General features: G+C 43.5%; 1 protein-coding gene across 3 annotated transcripts in view; it reads right to left on the bottom strand.

Annotated features, from left to right (window-relative positions):
* The window catches only part of LOC138763549 (complement factor H-like), a 613078-nt gene that overhangs the window by 532506 nt on the left and 60274 nt on the right, over positions 1–20298 (bottom strand). For all 3 annotated transcript variants that reach the window (XM_069937874.1, XM_069937875.1, XM_069937873.1), the window contains exons 8-9: positions 12824–12979; positions 10726–10899 (exon numbers count right to left, since the gene is read on the bottom strand). In XM_069937874.1, the coding sequence (XP_069793975.1) occupies positions 10726–10899; positions 12824–12979 (330 nt within the window). The remainder of the gene's footprint in view (positions 1–10725; positions 10900–12823; positions 12980–20298) is intronic.

Genomic DNA, 20298 nt, shown 5'->3' with positions numbered 1-20298 from the left:
GAGATAGGGGATCCAGGTTGGTCTGTTGCCTCCCTGGTGCCAGGGTCAGGGATATCTCTGATCAAGTTCATAGCATTCTGCAAGGGGAAGGAGAACAGCCAGAAGTCGTGGTCCATGTGGGGACCATTGACTTAGTTAGAAGTGGGGATGAGGTCCTGAAATAGGATTATGTGGAATTAGGTAGGAAGTTAAAAAACAGGACCCCCAAGGTAGTAATCTCTGGATTGCTGCCGGTGCCATGCACTAGTGAGGGTAGAAATAGGAGGATGTGGAGGATGAATGCGTGGCTAAAGAGATGTTGCAGGGGGCAAGGGATAAGATTTCTGGATCATTGGGATCTCTTCTGGGGAAGGTTGGACCTGTACAAAAGGGACGAACTCCACTTGAACTGGAGGGGGACCAATGTGCTGGCAAGCAGATTTGCTAGAGCTGTGGGGGAAGGTTTAAACTAGTTTGGCAGGGGGGTGGGGAACAGAGTGTGAGTGCAGTATCAAGGGAGCATGGACACCTAGATAGGAATAATAACGATAACAAAGGTAGGATGAAGATTAGGGTAAAAGGTAGAAAAGAGAATATAGGTGAGGGTCATTCTCTGAAATGCATATATTTTAATGCAAGAAGCATAGTGAACAAGATAGATGAGCTTAGAGCATGGACAGATACTTGAGGTCACGATATTGTGGCAATTAGTGAGACCTGGCTACAGGAGGGGCAGGTCTGGCAACTTAATATTTCAGGATACATTTGTTTTAGATGTGATAGAGCAGGGGGTAAAAAAGGGGGAGGAGTTGCTCTGCTTGTTAAGGAGGACATTACTGCCGTGAGGTGGCAGGATGGTCTGGAGGGATCGTCCAGTGAGGCTGTTTGGGAGGCATGAGGGTGCTAATAGGGGTGTATTACAGACCACCAAATGGGACAAAAAAATTAGAGGAACAAATTTGTAGGGATTTGTTGTATATGTGTGAGAATCATAAGGTAGTGATCATGGGAGATTTTAACTTCCCTCACATTGATTGGGATACCCATACAGTTAGAGGGCTGGATGGGCTAGAGTTCGTTAAATGTGTTCAAGATTGTTTTCTAAATCAATTAGTAGAAGAACTGACTCGGGACGGTGAAATACTAGATCTCCTGTTAGGGAATGAGCTAGGTCAGGTATCGGACATTAATGTTGGAGAACAAATTGGGTCTAGTGATCATAACTCTGTTAGTTTTCGGGTAGTTTTAGGGAAGTGCAAGGAGGGGCCTAAAGTTGAGGTTCTGGATTGGAAAAGAGCAAATTTTGAAGGAATAAGAAGGAATTTGGGGAGTATTGAGTGGGATAGGATATTTTCAGGTAAGGATGTAAATGAAAAATGGAGGATATTCAATAAAGAAATTTTGAGGGTACAGAGTAGTTATGTCCCAGTGAGGATCAAAGGAAAGGCTGGAAGTCATAAGGAGGCTTGGTTTTCGAGGAATATTAGAAATTTGGTTAGGAGAAAAAGGGAGGTGTACAAGAGGTATAAAGAGCAGGGAGCTGAGAATTTGAAGGAGGACTACAAGGAGTGTAGAAATTAGAAAGGCCAAAAAAAGGCACGAAGAGGCTTTGGCAGACAGAATAAAAATAAATCCAAAGGGTTTCTATAGGTACATTAAAAGTAAAAGATTAGTGAGGGATAAAATTGGATCCCTTGTAGATAGCGAAGGTAGGCTGAGTGAGAAGTCAGAGGAAATGGGGGAAATTTTGAATGATTTCTTTGCCTCTGTATTCACTAGGGAAAAAAATATTGAACCAGTTAAAGTAAAGAAAAATAGTGGAGAGGTCATGAAGCATATAAGGATAGCCGAGGAGGTGGTGATGGCTGTGTTGAAAAAGATAAAGGTGGATAAATCTCCGGGACCGGACAAAATATTCCCAAGGACACTCAGGGAGGCTTGTGGACAGTTAGTGGGGCCATTAACAGAGATATTTAGGATGTCACTGGTCATAACATAACATAACAATTACAGCATGGAAACAGGCCATTAAGCCCTTCTAGTCCGCACCGAACCAAACACCCCTTTCTAGTCCCACCTCCCTGCACAATGCCCATAACCCTCCATCTTCTTCTCATCCATATACCTGTCCAACCTTTTCTTAAATAATACAATTGACTCCGCCGCCACTATTTCTCCCGGAAGATCATTCCACACGGCTACCACTCTCTGAGTAAAGAAGTTCCCCCTCATGTTACCTCTAAACCTCTGCCCCTTAATTCTTAACTCATGTCCTCTTGTTTTAATCTTTCCTCCTCTTAACAGAAATAGTCTATCCACATCCACTCTGTCTATCCCTTTCATAATCTTAAATACTTCTATCAAATCCCCTCTCAACCTTCTACGCTCCAAAGAATAAAGACCTAATCTGTCCAATCTCTCACTATACTCTAGATGCTTAAACCCAGGTAACATTCTGGTAAACCTTCTCTGCACTCTCTCCACTCTGTTTATATCCTTCCTATAATTAGGCGACCAGAACTGCACACAGAACTCCAAATTAGGCCGCACCAACGTCTTATACAATCTCAACATCACCTCCCAACTCCTATATTCCATGCAATGATTGATAAAGGCCAGCATACTAAAAGCCTTCTTCACCACCCTATTCACGTGAGTTTCTACCTTCAGGGAACGATGTACCGTTACTCCTAAATCTTTCTGCTCTTCTGTATTCCTCAATGCTCTCCCATTTACCACGTATGTCCTATTCTGATTCTTCTTACCAAAATGAAGCACCTCACACTTATCAGCATTAAATTCCATCTGCCATTTTTCAGCCCACTTTTCTAAGCAGCCCAAATCCCTCTGCAATCCTTGAAAACCTTCTTCATTATCCACTATTCCACCTATCTTAGTATCGTCTGCATATTTACTAATCCAATTCACCACCCTATCATCTAGATCATTAATGTATATAACGAACAACAATGGGCCCAATACAGATCCTTGAGGCACACCACTGGTCACCGGCCTCCAACCTGACAGACAATTATCCACTACCACTCTCTGGCCTCTCCCTTTCAGCCAATGTTCAATCCATTTGACTATCTCAAAATTTATACCTAAAGACTGCACCTTCCTAACTAACCTTCCATGTGGTACCTTATCGAAGGCCTTACTGAAGTCTATATAGACAACATCCACTGCACTACCCTCATCCACATTCCTAGTCACCTCTTCAAAAAATTCAATCAGATTGGTCAAACATGACCTTCCTCCCACAAATCCATGTTGAGTGCTCCTGATCAGACCCTGTCTATCCAGATGTTTATAAGTAACAAAGTGTCAAAGGATTGGAGGGTGGCGCATGTGGTTCCGCTGTTTAAGAAAGGGCCCAAATGTAAACCTGGGAATTATAGGCCCTTGAGTCTGACGTCTGTGGTGGGCAAATTGACGGAAAGTGTTCTGAGGGATGGTATTTATAAATATTTGGAGGTACAGGGATTGCTAGGGAGTAATCAGCATGGTTTTGTCAGGGGTAGATCATGCTTGACAAACCTGATAGAGATTTTCGAGGGGGTTACAAAAAAGGTTGATGAAGGGAAAGCTGTGGATGTTGTCTATTTAGACCTTAGTAAAGCTTTTGACAAAGTTCCCCACAGGAGGTTAGGAAAAAAGGTGGAGGCATTCGGTATAAATAAGGAGGTAGTGAAATGGATTCAGCAATGGTTGGATGGGAGGTGTCAGAGAGTACTGGTAGAAAATTGTTTGTCCAATTGAAGGCTGGTGACTAGTGGAGTTCCTCAGGGATCGGTCTTGGGTCCACTATTGTTTGTTATATATATTAATGATCTGGAAATAGGGGTGGAGAATTGGATAAGCAAGTTTGCGGATGATACAAAGATTGGTGGTGTTGTGGACAGTGAGGAAGATTACCGTAGATTAAAAGGTGATTTAGGAAGGCTGGAAGTGTGGGCTGAGAAATGGCTGATGGAATTTAATACAGATAAGTGTGAGGTGTTACATTTTGGAAAGGCAAATCTAAATAGGTCATATGCATTAAATGGTAGGCTATTGAGATGTGCAGAGCAACAAAGGGATTTAGGAGTGATGGTAAATAGTACCCTCAAGGCTGATACTCAGGTAGATGGTGTGGTGAAGAAGGCATTTGGAATGTTGGCCTTCATAAATCGGAGTATTGAATTCAAGAGTAGGGAGGTTATGATGAAATTGTACAAGGCATTGGTGAGGCCAAATTTGGAGTACTGTGTACAGTTTTGGTCACCAAATTATAGGAAAGATATAAACAAAATAGAGAGAGTACAGAGAAGGTTCACAAGAATGTTGACAGGATTTCAAGGGTTGAGTTACAGGGAATGGTTGTGCAGACTAGGGCTTTTTTCTCTGGAGCGTAGAAGATTGAGGGGGGACTTGATAGAGGTGTTTAAGATTTTAAAAGGGACAGACAGAGCAAATGTGGATAGGCTTTTTCAATTAAGAGTGGGGGAGATTCAAACTTGAGGGCATGGTTTAAAGGGGAACATAAGGGGAAATTTCTTTACGCAAAGGGTGGTAGGGATGTGGAATGAGCTTCCGGCAGACGTGGTTGAGGCGGGATCATTGGTTACATTTAAGGATAAACTGGATAGTTACATGGAGAGGAGAGGACTGGAGGGGTATGGACTGGGTGCTGGTCAGTGGGACTAGGAGGGTGGGGATTTGTTACGGCATGGACTAGTAGGGCCGAACTGGCCTGTTCTGTGCTGTAAATGGTTATATGATTATATGCTTATATGGCATGCTTGTGGAAAGTCTCATTTGGAAGACAGCCTGGTCAAAGCCCTTGTGGTTTATGCAAAAGGAAAGGACTGGCTGTCTAATATATAACCATATAACAATTTACTGTACGGAAACAGGCCATATCAGCCCTTCTAGTCTGAACCAATTTATGTGAAACTCCACTAGTTCCACCTACCCAATCCCTGTCCATAACCCTCCAACCCCCTCACATCCATGTACTCATCTAACCTCCTTTTAAATGACAGAATTGACCCTGCTGCAACTACCTCTTCCAGTAGATCATTCCACTCAGCCACCACTCTCTGAGTGAAGAAGCATTCTCTTATATTACTCCTAAAGTTTTGCCACCTAACCCTTAACATGACCCCTTCTACCAATCTCTCCTACACTCATATCTACTCTATCTATTTGCTTCATAATTTTAAATACCTCCATCAAATACCCTCTCAACCTTCTATGCTCCAATGAAAATAGTCCCAGTCTACTCAGTCTTTCTTCACATTCAAGATACATTTTTGTAAACCTTCTTTGCACCCTCTCTACCTTATTTTTGAAAAAGGGCTGAACCAAGCCATGAAAGACCCCAACAATGAAGACGCTGTTTACATCCGGTACCGCACGGATGGCAGTCTCTTCAATCTGAGGCGCCTGCAAGCTCACACCAAGACACAAGAGAAACTTGTCCGTGAACTACTCTTTGCAGATGATGCCGCTTTAGTTGCCCATTCAGAGCCAGCTCTTCAGCGCTTGACGTCCTGCTTTGCGGAAACTGCCAAAATGTTTGGCCTGGAAGTCAGCCTGAAGAAAACTGAGGTCCTCCATCAGCCAGCTCCCCACCATGACTACCAGCCCCCCCACATCTCCATCAGGCACACAAAACTCTAAACGGTCAACCAGTTTACCTATCTCGGCTGCACCATTTCATCAGATGCAAGGATCGACAATGAGATAGACAACAGACTCGCCAAGGCAAATAGCGCCTTTGGAAGACTACACAAAAGAGTCTGGAAAAACAACCAACTGAAAAACCTCACAAAGATAAGCGTATACAGAGCCGTTGTCATACCCACACTCCTGTTCGGCTCCGAATCATGGGTCCTCTACCGGCACCACCTACGGCTCCTAGAACGCTTCCACCAGCGTTGTCTCCGCTCCATCCTCAACATCCATTGGAGCGCTCACACCCCTAACGTCGAGGTACTTGAGATGGCAGAGGTCGACAGCATCGAGTCCACGCTGCTGAAGATCCAGCTGCGCTGGATGGGTCACGTCTCCAGAATGGAGGACCATCGCCTTCCCAAGATCGTATTATATGGCGAGCTCTCCACTGGCCACCGTGACAGAGGTGCACCAAAGAAAAGGTACAAGGACTGCCTAAAGAAATCTCTTGGTGCCTGCCACATTGACCACCGCCAGTGGGCTGATAACGCCTCAAACCGTGCATCTTGGCGCCTCACAGTTTGGCGGGCAGCAGCCTCCTTTGAAGAAGACCGCAGAGCCCACCTCACTGACAAAAGGCAAAGGAGGAAAAACCCAACACCCAACCCCAACCAACCAATTTTCCCTTGCAACCGCTGCAATCGTGTCTGCCTGTCCCGCATCGGACTGGTCAGCCACAAACGAGCCTGCAGCTGACGTGGACTTTTTTACCCCCTCCATAAATCTTCGTCCGCGAAGCCAAGCCAAAGAAAAAAAAACCTTATTTTTATCCTTCCTATAATTTGGAGACCAGAACTGCACACAATACTCCAAACTTGGCCTCACCAATGCCTTAAAGAGTCTCAACATCATTTCCCAGCTCCTATATTCTATGCTATAATTTATAAAGGCCAGCATACCAAAAACCTTCTTCACCACCCTATCTACATGGGTATCCACCTTCAAGGAACACTGAACCATTATTCCAAGATCCCTCTATTCCTCTGCATTCCTCAATGGCCTCCCCTTCACTGCATACATCCTATTTTGGTTATTCTTTCCAAAATGAAGCACCTCACATTTAACTACATTAAACTCCATCTGCCACCTTTCAGCCTACCTTTCCAAACAGTCCATATCCTTCTGCAGTCCACGAAAACCCTCCTCACTATCCATAACCCCCCCTATTTTTGTATCGTCTGCATATTTACTCACCCAATTTACCAGCCCATCATCCAAACCATTAATATAAATGATGAACAACAAAGGACCCAAAACTGATCCCTGAGGCACACTGCTCGTCACTGGCCTCCATCCTGACAGACAGTCCACCATGACTCTCTGGTGACTGTCTTCCAGTCACCATTGAACCCATCTGACTATCTCTATATTAATCTCTAGAGACTGAACCTTTCATGTGGAACCTTATCGAAAGCCTTACTAAAATCGAAACAGACCACATCAACTCTTCTTCTTTCATCAATTTTTCTAGTCACCTGTTGAAAAAATTCAGCAAGATTCATCAAACATCACTTTCCCCTCACAAACCCATGTTGGATGTTCCTGTTCAATCCCTGCTTTTACAGATATTTATACATATTATCGCTAAGAATACCTTTAATTAGATTTCTCACCACCAATGTCAAACTTACTGGCTGATAATTGCTTGGCCTACACCTTGCACCCTTTTTAAACAGTAGAACCACGTTTGCAACCCACCAATCCTGCGGCACCACACCCTCACCCAGTGACCATTGAAAAATCAATTTTAGAGCCTCTGCTATTTCCTCCCTGACCTCCTTTAAGGACCTGGGAAAAATCCCATCAGGACCAGGAGACTTATCTACCTTTATATACCCCAGAAATTCTAAAACCCCCTCTTTACTAATCCCTATCTTTTCCATAACTAATCCTTTTGCCTCACCATCCCACACAATTCAATATCTCTTTCCCTCGTAATACCGACGAGAATTCATTCAATATCTCCCCCATCTCATATGATTCCTCACACATGCCTCTGCTCTGATTTCTAGTGACCCTATTCTATCCTTAACTCTTCTTTTGCTATTAACATATTTGTAAAAACCCTTCTGATTTACTTTCAACCTATTTGCTATAGCCCCCTCGAACCTTCTTTTTGCCTTTCTAATTTCCCTCTTAAGGTTCTTTCTACAATCTATGTACTGTTCAAGCATCTCATCAACCTTTGCTTCTTGTATTTAACATAGGCCTCCCTCTTATCCCGAACAAACTTCCTAATCTCCCTAGAAAACCATGGCTCCCTTGAACTTTTGGCCTTGCCTTTTGTCCTGATAGGAACATAAAGATTCTGCACTCTGTAAGGTAAAACATCATGAGATGGGAATGTGTAGGGAGTTACCCTGTACAGGGCAGTAACAAGAAGGGGAGGTGTCCTTGTACTCCTGTTAGGTAAAACATCATGAGATGGGAATGTACAGGGCTGTAACAAGATGTGAATGCATCCTTGTACTTACAAGATAAGAGAGACATTGATGGATTGAGAGGCAGGAAGCTAGCAGGGAAAGGATAGCAACAGTTTTAGTCATTGGACAAGTAATGATATGATGATGTTCTAAGCATGTATCCAAGGGTATAAAAAATCACCATTTTGCTGATAACGGCAGAATGCATTCTCCGACTAACATGTTTAGTCGCAAGTGTTACAATCCGGTAATAAAGAACAAAGAACCCTGATTTCGACTCAGCCTGGTGTTTGTCTCACTCATTCATGAACAAAGCAGACCTAACAACTCTCAAAATCTCACCTTTAAATGCTCTCCAATTCTCCTCTATGTTCTTTCAAGAAAAAAGATCAGCCCAAACTACTCCCTGCAAATCGCTTCTCATTTCTTCAAATCTGGCTTTCCCGCACTCTAAGACCTTCATCGTCAGATCAGACCTATCCCTTTCCATAATTAAGCTGAAACTAATGGTACCATGATCTCTCATCCAAAGTGCTCCCCAAAGCACAACTCCATCACCTGCCCTATTTCATTCCCCAACAGTAGATCTAACACTGCCCCCTCTCTAGTGGGTACCTCAACATATTGATGCAAAAAGCAATCCTGCACACATTTTACAAAGTCAAAGCCATCCAGCCCACTCAGTGACTGTGTCTCCCAATCTATCTTAGGAAAATTAAAATCTACAACTAACATAACCCTGTGCTTACTGCACATCTCAGCTATTTCCCTACATATTTGCTCTTCTAGTTCCCTCTCCCCATTTGGTGGTCTATAATACACCCCTATAATCGTAACCTCACCTTTTTAATTTTTAAATTCTACCTACTCCCTTGACGAGCCCTCCAACCTATCACGCCTCAGTACCACTGTAATATCTTCCTTGACAAGTAATGCCACACCCCCCTCCCTTACCCCTTCAATTCTATCATACCTAAAGCAGCGAAATCCTGGAATATTTAACTGCCAGTCACAACCCTCCTTCAACCACTTCTCACTAATCGCCACCATGTCATTCTGCCAAGTGTTTATCCACACCTTCAGCTCATCCACTTTCCTTATAACACTCCTTGCATTGAAGTAAATGCATCTCAGAGATTTCCTTCATCTTACCTTCTGCCTATCCCCCTCTCTGCCATCCACACTATTATTCGTTACCAACCTCCCTTCCCCATCATAGCATCTATCCCTCTCCTCCTCAATCAACTGCTGTTCCACCCCCAAATTTTGTGTACAAGCCTTTTCCCTTTGCCTACAAAACCTTTCTCTGCTGTCCTCCCTTACATGGACCCATTCCCCCAATCATACTAGTTTAAAGCCCCCCCCCTGGTAGCCCTATCAAATGCCCCACCAAGAGCCTGGTCCCTCTGGGATTCAGATGTAATTCAACCTTATGGTACAGTCCCCACCAAAATAGGTCCCAGTGATTCAAGAACTCAAATCCCTGTCTCCTACTCCACCCCTTTAGCCACACATTCAACCTCCACCTGATTCTGTTCCTGCCCTGGAATAAGTGAAACAAAAAGGAACTCTGTGGTGACCTGAAAGAAAGATGGTATAATCTGGAGAACCTTGAAGGGGCAAGTTTAGTCATCAAGATACTGAAGTGGCTAATGGAAGTACATCAGTTGTGGATGTCATAGAACAATAAAAATCTCTCTGAAAACTGACAAGAACCTCCCTGAGCAGTAACCATTTACTTTATAAATGTTAAATACTGTGCACAGTATAAGAAATGCCTGTAACCAGTGAACTTGGAGGAATGAGAAGTGAGATTGGACTGTGAATCAAAGAACTTTTCTGAACTTTACACATGCACACTAAAAATTAGAAGGGGGTTAAGTTAGGTTAATTTAGTCAATAGTGATAAGTTAAAGTCTGCTTCTGTTTTCATGCTTAAAGATAATTAAAAGCAACTTTTGTTTAAGTAACCAGGTGTCTTGCTGCTGGGTTTTGGGTTCCTCTGGGCTCGTAACACTACAATGACTGGGTCCTGGGTCACAGGCTGACAGCATCATCAGCCTGGCCCTAGTCAGCTACTTGCAGAGGCAGTACATTTTTGGAAATGAGGTGGAGTGCTCTGCTCCACCTGTGTGACCAGCCTGAGTAATATGATCAGATTAGGTGTCTTGGAGATGCTCGCAGAGGATTTGTGGAGGTATGTTCAGCAACGTAAGGACAGAGAATATCCACTGTTACAGTCGCAATTATTTTTTCTATAAAAGGGCCTAGTGTGTGTTTTACTTGTGTGAAAAAGATTTGACAGGATTGTTTTCAGGGACAATTAGATGCCCAAAGGTGCCTAAAGTTCAGGTTTGAATAATGGCATAGTATCTTGATAATTTTGAGAACAAGATAATATTGTCGAACAAACGCATCACACTCAATGTTGCTAATCAAAACCTCTTGAATTAAACAACTTGGATTGATTACAAACAGTCATTATTCATGAAGCAATCATGATTTGTTGCAACTGTTAAAAAGTATAAGCATTGGTAATTTTGCTAATTGATGGAATTCTCTTATCGTTTTAATTTGATTCTTGTGATAAAATGGACATTACTAATACACTCTGGCCAAGATCGGTGGATGCTCCATTCTCCATCCTTGCACGTAATTTTTTCATCTCCTCGCAATCTATAGCCTCGATCACATCTAACGACCAGACTTTCTTCATTATTGTATAATTTTTTTTGAGATGGAACACTGTTTCTGATGCTTGGAGGTGAACATGGACCTGTTGGAACAGTAATTGATTTATTTTTTGTTTGGCATGTTACAAAGGTATCCTTGGTTTTACTGATAACCTCATTCCTATTGTCTGTTAAAAAATTCTAAACTGCTAAAAAAAAGAAAAAAACATTTTTGAAATTTATTAAAAATAATTATAAGACAATATTTTAAAATTATTAATTTTGAACAGCATTCAAATTAGCTCAAATAATTTCAAAAAGATTTAGAAATACCCATTGCATCCATCCTTTTCCATTAATATCAATAGAAGAGAACATGCTGAAGGATTTCCGACCTGGTGTAAGTTGCTTGGCTGGGGTTTCTAGTGTAAAGTATGTGCTGGGGCCTTGACCCAACACCATGTTTTGTATGTGACAGTGTGGAATACAAGAATGAAGAGCAGCCCTTGAGGTTCTCAACAATGATTCCAGCTACTTAATGTCTTGTGGCATTTGGTTAAACATGAGCAAAGAAACCTCTCTTCACTGCTATCTCTCATCTCAATCAGCTGATGAAGCAGTACTTTTCTGTAGTGAACCATACTTGGGAAGAGTGCTGAATGCATCAGGGACTCAGAATGTGCCCTGGGTGGGGGGTCGTCAATGTCCATTATCATGAGTGACAAGACAGTCACACCACTGTCTGACTCAGTGTGTCTTAAAATACACAGATGACCAAGAGAATCCATGGCAGATAGTGAGAGCAGCGGCACAAGGGTTCAAACAATTCACCTCATTCTCAATTGTCATGGAAGAAACTTTGAGTGAAATGACCACCATGGAGTGCTGGTGGAAATAATGTCCTGTCTTCACAGCTAGGACCCCTTTCACTCTGTTGCGTGATATGACTTGCATACTACACAGGATAGAGTCAGAAAGGATCTGCCAGCTTATAACTGGGCATTCATGAGATGTTGTGGGCAATCAGCGATTGGAGAAAAAAATACTCTGCCTCAATCCCTAATACATGAGCCCTGTATGTATTAAATGAAATGATAAAGTCAAGCCAGTCTTCTTTCCCAATACTCTTTGAGCCATCTTTGGCCTATTCCACTTGTTTAACATCAAGGTGTTTAACATCAAGGTGTACTTTCCACCCCCCATGTTCAATCCTGCAACCCACAATAGGCCACACAGTTAGTGTAGCTATTATGGCAATGCTGTTACAGCATCATTGATGAATGTTATACTGTTTGTATGTTCTCCCCATGCCTGTGTGGATTTCTCCAGGTGCTCCGGTTTTCACCCACCCTTCAAAATATACAGAGGTTACATGTGAATTGGGTGTAATTGGGCAGCACAGACTCATGGGCTGGAAGGGTCTTGTTACCACGCTGTATGTCTAAATTAAAATTTAAACATTCAAGCTATCAACTTTAGTTCATCAAAGTGTGCAGAGTGCTTGCTGGAAGCTGCACCAGGCAGAACTAATAGTAATCAGCTACCAGCCTCCTGAATTTGCCATAGAAGACAAGACAACATACATCCTGAACAGTTGAAACAGCAAACAGCCACACTTAAGTGATCACACATCTAAGTGACCAAATTAATGTCTGCAGTCCTGTCATATCTTGCCATGAAAGGTGATGGACAATTTAACAGCTGAGAGAAAAAAGAGGACTATTACTTCTTTGAGGACAGGACCAACACGTAAGTGTTGAAGTAAAGGCTGTTCCCGTGTTCACAACCATGTTTGGCTAAAGGTCCTGAACATATGTTCTGTCTCCACTCCCTGTTGAAGCTCTCACCATTCTGCAGACCATTCCCATTATGAGATTTTTTTTTAATTATGAGGATAATGCTGAGGGGTATGTGACAAGTTGAAGCTATCAATAAAATATCACCAACATTAATATAGATAGCATATAAAATGATTAATAATTTTAAATTAATGATTTCCTTGGTTGAGCAAAAATAGATGACACATACCAAAGCATTTTATAGGAGGTTCCCAACTATTTGCTGTACATATGGTTTTCACCCAGTTGGCATTAGGGCACATAAAATTCAGAATCTCATTGATCGCATACGTCCACCTTTTTGGGAAAATCCTTACATGGATATTTGGTATGACACATATGGGTTCTGAGAGACAAAAAAAATGGCATTATGAAATATTATTGTCATTGCTTGTGACATGACAGGCAGGAAAAGTTCAATAAGTGAATAATCCTCTTATTTCATAAACACTTCCCTTTACTGCATGATGGGAAATGTCAAGGACAACAAATGTCAATAAATGCTGCAAAATTTTCATCATTATCAGAGCACAGAGAAAAATAAAAACATGTGGGCCCTTTGATAAGTTGTAAGGATCACTTTTATGGAACTGTAATTATTCATCCTTATTGGCAGATTTTATGCAGTAAACTGAAAAAAAAACGTTAATATCCCCAGTTGGTGCTGTGTTCTCGTTTTGCGCTCTCCTTTTCTCCATCTTTACTTGCTATTCACTTTTCTTTCTGTTTTCTTCCCTTTCTTTCCTATCAGTGAGATGAGGGAGAATGCTGGAATGGGATGTGACGTGGACAGTGAGATGTTGTCCAGGCAAGGAGTTGGAGGAAGCCATATCTCACCAAGGATTCAGATTTCATACCAAGCAATCACTCTCCCTATGAGTGAATCTTGATGATAAATGGAACATGTTTAAACTCAACAGGCAAATTGTTAGCATTAAAGCTTTCTGATAGGTTATCAACCTTATCTCAAGGTGTGAGATTAGGCCAAGGATCGTTTGGAATGTATCTGAAGGGAAGGCAGCAAAAATCAGAAGGAATGATTTAAGCAGAAGACTCAGACTAAAATTACATTTGGCAAATATGGCTGGATTATTGCAAACTTGAGGACCTTTGTCATTGCAGAACAGACCAGCCACATGGCACTGAAAAATGCTCAGAACGTATACCCATACACAGACCAAGACTTGGTCCTGAGAATGAGATGAGATGCAATTTCCGAAACTCAGAGATTCACCATCAAAATGTTAATTTCAATTGAATAAATGTTGTAATATGTCATATCCAGTTTATCACAGGATGTTGTCTTTATAAAATGAAATGCCCAAAAGAACTATCAAAAGTTTACAATGAGTCACATGAACATATAGTTGGACAATTAAGTCAGATTCTGAAGAGTCATCTCGAAGGAGTAAAGAGAAGGAAGGATTTGGAAAAAGATGAGTATAGGAATTCCAGAATTCTGCATCTCAGGTCAACTGTGTTGGAGGACTTAAATGTTATGACACACAGGCCAAAAGGGCACCATTGTTTGCAGGCAGAAGATGTTTTTCAGTCTCCTGATGATTATTTAGCAATTTCCTTCAAAAAAGCTGGAAACGATATCAATGGAGTTGTTATGGTGAATATATATGAAAAAATGAATTGGATAAATGCCTCATATGTAAATTACTTTGCTGGAGACTACAGTGAAACTTCAGAGAGTAGTAAATGCAGCTCAGGCCATCAGGAAAATTAACTTTCCTTCCATCTCATTCCAGGATGGCACTGGTGACCCACAGTGACTTTCTGTGGGGTGCAGAACCCCTCTTAAATAATCCTTTAAAATACTTTCCTTTTCAGATGCTTTTGTTACAATCAATGGCTTTTTTTATGACCAAGTTGCTGAAAGAGTTAATGATTTACAAAGCTCCCAGGTAATGGCTGAGTCAGGCACAGAACGGATGGAAGGCCTTAAAGGGATAGGCCATCACCAAGGTCCAAGTCAGAAATGAGGCATGAGGGTTGGGATCCCAACAAGACTGAAGTGCAGGAGTCTGAGACCTACCCGACCAGTCCATATTACTGGTGAGGATATCTACATGTGGTGGTGTCTTAAAAAATTAGCCTCTATTCTCAAACACCCACACCATCCAGGCCATGCCCTCTTCACTCCTCTACCATCAGGTAAAAGGTACAGGAACCTAATGACAAGGACTCAGCGGCACAAAGACAGCTTCTTCCCCGCTGCCATCAGTTTCCTGTATAATGAATGAACCAAAGACACTGCCTTACATTTCATGCACAATTATTTTTATTTTTATTATATTATTGTTGTAAGGTGGATATAATATGAATGTTTGAACTATGATGCTCACAAACACCAAATTTCATTACATGTTAATGACAATAAATTCTGGTTCTGATTCTGAATGTCTAGTCACTAGAGAATAAAATTGATGACCTGAGGGCAAGGCTGCTTTATCAGAGACAGGTAAGTTGTTTGGTGAACCAAGACCTGACTAACAGAGAACACTCTGGACACCACTGTGGTGATATCTAATTACATCATTAGGTCACCAGCGGTCATCCCGGTGACCTTGTATATAAAGCAGTCCAGAGCTACAGTCTAACCTTCTAGGTTTGTCTTGCAGAGAGTCAAGACCTCATAGTGTACATATTAGTTTATTAAACCGGTCTTATACTCGCACTGCTGGTGTGGTTATTGTCAATACAACCACTATTCAAACAGACAATTTCATCATTCATAAACTGGATTGGAACTCGGATTCTGGAAAAAGGAGAGGGGTTGGTGTGTGCTTTTTTTGTTAATATTGGTTGATGGTGCACAAACATTGGGATGATGTTGACCTCCTGATCCACTGCCTTAGAGGAAATCTCAATTAAATGCAGACCCTTCTCTCTAGCCTGAGAGTTTTCATCAGTGATTCTCTCCAAAATTTATATCCCACCTGATGCCGATTACAAACAGGCACTTGCAGAGCTGTATGATGTGGTCAGTAAACAAGAGAGGTCTCACCCTGTCGGACTATAAATCTTAGTCAGTGACTTTAAACAGCCCTGAGTTAAGAAAATCCTGCCCAATGACCACCAGCATCTAACCTGCTGTACCAGAGGTCCCAGTACATCCGATCACTGCTGCACCAAGACAAGGAAGCCTTACTGTTCTTTCCAGACACCGCAGTTTGGTAAGTCTGAACCTGGCTGTGCTCTTGAGGTTATGCAAAAATGACAGGCTTTTATTCACAATAGAATGGAGGCTGGTCAGCTGTCCTGAACTGAGGAGGGGGCTCCTTTATTCAGGAGTCTGTGGGAGGAGCCACAGATAAAATCAACCAATGGGCGTGCCCAGACAGATAAATATACAAAGAGTGGTTTAACCTATTTACTCCTTGTTTTTAAAAAAGTCCGCCGGGGTGAAGTCCACTAGAGGTAATCATAAGTTAAGACTCTCGGCTGGTCTGATTTGCCGCTGCGACTGTCTTAGAGCCAGCTGTGGCTACATCGCAGCAATGGAGTCCTGGACAGACTGGGGCGCCTCTATGCAGTCGCTGTCATTGGTTTGGTGGATGTGTGGCAACGAATCAGGCCTGCTATCCATTGGGACTGGGGAAACATGCCATGGCCCTGGTGCATCATGGGTGACAATAGGTGAGGGGGTGTGTGTGGTGATCAGTAATGGTCTCCAGAGCCCTTGAGAGTGCCAGGTCCCTAACAGAGACTGTGTTCTCATGCCCATTAGGGTATGCCACATAGGCATATTGGGGATTGGCATGGAGGAGATGGACCCTTTTGACCAAAGGGTTGGACTTGTGGCTGCTGACATGCTTCTGGAGTGGGACCGGCCCTGGGATGTCAAGCAGGCCAGCAATGTGATCCCTGCTGCAGACTTCTTAGGAAGGAAAACATGCTTTCATATGGAGTGGCATTGGTGGCAGTGCAGAGGAGTGATCTGATCGAGTGGAGCGCCTCAGGAAGGACCTCGCCAGTGGGAGACTGGAAGACTCTAGACGATAGGGCTAGGAGGACGGCCTTCCAGATGGTACCATTCGCCCTTTCCACCTGCCCATTTTTGTGGGGGCTGTAGCTGGTAGTCCTGCTCGTGGCAATGCCTTTGGCCAACAGGTATTGGCACAACGTCACTCATAAAGGAGGGACTGCATTCACCATGGATATAGCAGGGGAACCTACACAGGGTGAAGAGACTATGTCAGGCCTTGGTGACTGTGGCAGCTGTTACGTCTGGGCAGGGGATGGTGAACAGAAAACTTGAGTACTCGTTAATCAGGTTGCAGTCCGAGGAGGGGAGGGGTCATTTGAAATCGATACTCAGGCATTCAAAAGGGTGGGTTGCTTTTATCAGCTGCGCTCTGTCTGGCTGATAGAAGTGTGGTTTGCACTCCATGGAGACCTGGCAGTTTTTGATCATCAATGGTATAAGGCAGATATTGGACTTTTATCGGAAGAACCTGGTGATTCCAGGGTGGTAGAGATCATTGTGGAGGACTTGCAAGCGTTCTATCTATGTGCTGGAACAAGTTTTATGGGATGGAGCATCTAGGGGCTCATCGAGTTTCCCTGGACAAGTCAAGATATCATAATTGTAGGTGGAAAGTTCAATTCTCCACCTTAATATTTTGTCATTTTAGATTTTATCTCACTGCTGGTTGTTGAACGTGAAAGTCACTGTCCGTTGGTCAGTCAGCAAAGTAAATCGTTTGCTTGCCAGGTATATCTCCAGTGTTGTACTGCCTTAATAATAGCTTTGGGCTCCTTCTTGACAGAGGAATGTAGAATTTTGGGGCCCTGGAGTATGTGGGAAAAGAAGGCAATGATTAAGTGTGGCAGCCAGAGCAAACTCAGATGCATCGCTCTCCACCTGGAACTGATTGGATTCATCCATTGGTGTACATCATAGTCTTGGCAATGTCTGCCTTGATGTGGCTGAAGGCTGGACGGGCCTCTGGTGTGAGGGGAAAAGAGGTGGATTTAATGAGGGGGCGGTACTTGTCTGCACTGGACATAGTAAGAGAAAAAGCCCAGACATCTTTGCAGGGCTTTGTGGCTGTGGGGAAGAGGGAGTTCCAAAACGGTCATGGCTGCAGATGGTGGTGTTGTCCAGATATGGGAATGTGGCCTGCAGCTTGACTGGTCTACCATTTGGTCCATCTCCAGCTGGAAGACCGAGTCCCTGTTATTGACACCGAAGGACACCCTCAGGAAATGGTAGAGGCAGCCATCCACCTTGAAACGAGTATATAGGTGGTCCTCCAGGTGGATGGGAAGCTGGTGATATGCTGACTTTATGTCCATATTGGAAAATAAAAATATTGCATGATTTGTTTTACCACATCGGATATGGGGGGTGGGGGGAAGGGTACATGTCCAGCTGTGTTTATCTATTAATGGCCTGACTATAGTCAATGACCATTCTGCTTTTCTCCCCATTCCTCAGCACCACCACTTGTGCTCTCCAAGGGCTGGTGCTGGCTTCAATGATTCCCTTGTTGAATAACCGCAGCACCTCCATCCTAATGAAAGCCCTGTCCCCTGCACTGTACTGCCTACTTTTGATGGTAACGGTTTACAGTCAGGGGTGAGGTTAGCAAACAGCGGAGGTGGGGTGATCTTGAAGGTGGAGAGTCCACAGGTCGTGCGCAGTGGGCGATGGTCAGGTTGTTGGTTGGGGGCGGTGGGGAAGGAGGCTGAGGGGTAGTTTGCTGCTGAAGCACAGTGGGCAGTTTAAAAACTACTGGTTACAGACAGTGAGTGGGGTGGGGGCAGAAATGAGGCCTGTTGTACTCCGTCGCCACACTTTTAAGATAGCATTGAAAGTCCAGCCCCAGTAGTACAACAGCACTGAGCTGTGACATCATCAGGAATTTGAAGTTTTTGTAATCTGTACCCCGCACAGTCAAGGTCACTATGGAGTAGCCAAGAACAAGGGTGGCTTTGAGGTCAAGGAGACTTTGTGGCTTACTGGCCCTACTGCGAGGGAGTAGCGCTACACCATGATGAGATTGGTGAAGCTCTCTGTGCTCCCACTATTGAACAGACAACTCATCACGTGGCCGTTTACCTGAATGTCCATCATTGATCTGATAGCTGGTAAAGACTACCTTGATCCAGTGTGATGAAGGCCAATGTCTGGTCACTGTTTGTTGGTGCAGCGGAGAGTTCATTCATCAGGTTGCAAGATGGTAGGATCCAAGATTGTGGCCCCCATGGCTCGCATGCAGTGCTGCTGGGTCCCGAAGATGGCATCCCAGATGGCAGCCCTCACAGCTGCATACGGTGCTACTGGGTAGAGATGATTTGGACTTGCACACTTTCATGTAGTGCCCTTTCTTCCTGTAGCAGGAGCAAATCACATCTTTCGAATGCTTGCCCAGGCCACAGAAGTAGCACTTCAGGTGCTCACAGAGTACAGTGGCTGTGGTCGGGTCATTGATGGGATATTCTGTAGTGGTGTTAGGCACTCGCAAAATATTGCTGTCATTGTTGAACCACTGGTGGGATGTGATGGTGATGGTGAATCCTAAGATGATGGTTTAGGGAAACCACAATGCAGCCACGTTGTCAACCAAGTAGCCATCCATATTCTTGAGGTCTACTTCCATTGTGCCTGCCATTTTGACCACCCTCCGCAAATTGAGCTCACCTTGCTCCAGCAGTCTCTGACTGATGTAGTTAAACCCGATGCCTGTGATAAATGTGTCTCTAATCAAGTCCTCTGTGTTCTCCGTGGCCATCACAGCCTTGCATTTGCAGGCCCATCTGAGGGTTCGCAGGGCCCAGTGGTACTCAGTGCTCAATTCCCTGGTTTACTGTTTTTGGGTAACCAGGAGGTGTCTTATGTAGACATCATTTACCTTCCTGAGGTTCTGGCCTTTCAAGATGTCCATCACCTCTGGGTATGAACCGGCATCCCTGATCATTGAGTGCACCAGGGTCCTGACCCAGGAGTGCAGTACCTATAGTTTATTGATCTCTGATCAATCGATGGCTGATGATGCCTGCAGGAATTCTTCGAAGCAACACAGCCAGAGTTTGAAGTTGGTGGAGGCCTCAGGCAAATGAGGGTTGACTTCCAGCTTCTCTGGCTTCAGGATCTGCTCCATTGTCAAAAATTTATTGTGAAAAAAAATTGGTGCACCATCAATAACTACAAAAGATTGGAAGTTACTCAAAACTGATAGGCTTTTATGCACAATAAAATGGAGGCACCTCCACTCTGGTCGACTGTCCTGAACTGGGGAAGGGGCTGTGGAACAGTCACCTTTATTCAGGAGTCTGTGGGAGGAGTCACAGGTACAGTTGACCAATGGGCGTACCCCGACTGTTAAATATACAAAGAGTGGTTTACCACAGCTCCTTTTTCCTTCAAATTGACAGAGCATATAAAGAGAGGCTTCAGAGATCAGGACAGCTAAAAGATGGTCACAGGAGGCTGAAGAAAGGTAACAGGATAGGGCGGTGTTCAAGGACTCAGCTAAGATTTTGAATGATTACACCAGGGCTGTCTCAGACTTTATCAAAACGGCTATGGATAAGTGTGTCCCCCACAAATCTTTTAGGGTTTTCCCCAACCAGAAGCTCTGGATGAACAATGAAATCTGGAACCCGCTGAGAGCCAGATCAATGCAGAAGAAGCAGGTATGATCTGTG

This window comes from Narcine bancroftii, chromosome 5, assembly GCF_036971445.1.
Source record: "Narcine bancroftii isolate sNarBan1 chromosome 5, sNarBan1.hap1, whole genome shotgun sequence".
In the NCBI taxonomy this organism is placed as follows: domain Eukaryota; kingdom Metazoa; phylum Chordata; class Chondrichthyes; order Torpediniformes; family Narcinidae; genus Narcine; species Narcine bancroftii.
Note: the sequence above shows the minus strand (reverse complement) of the source record. Positions and strands in the feature narration are given on the sequence as shown.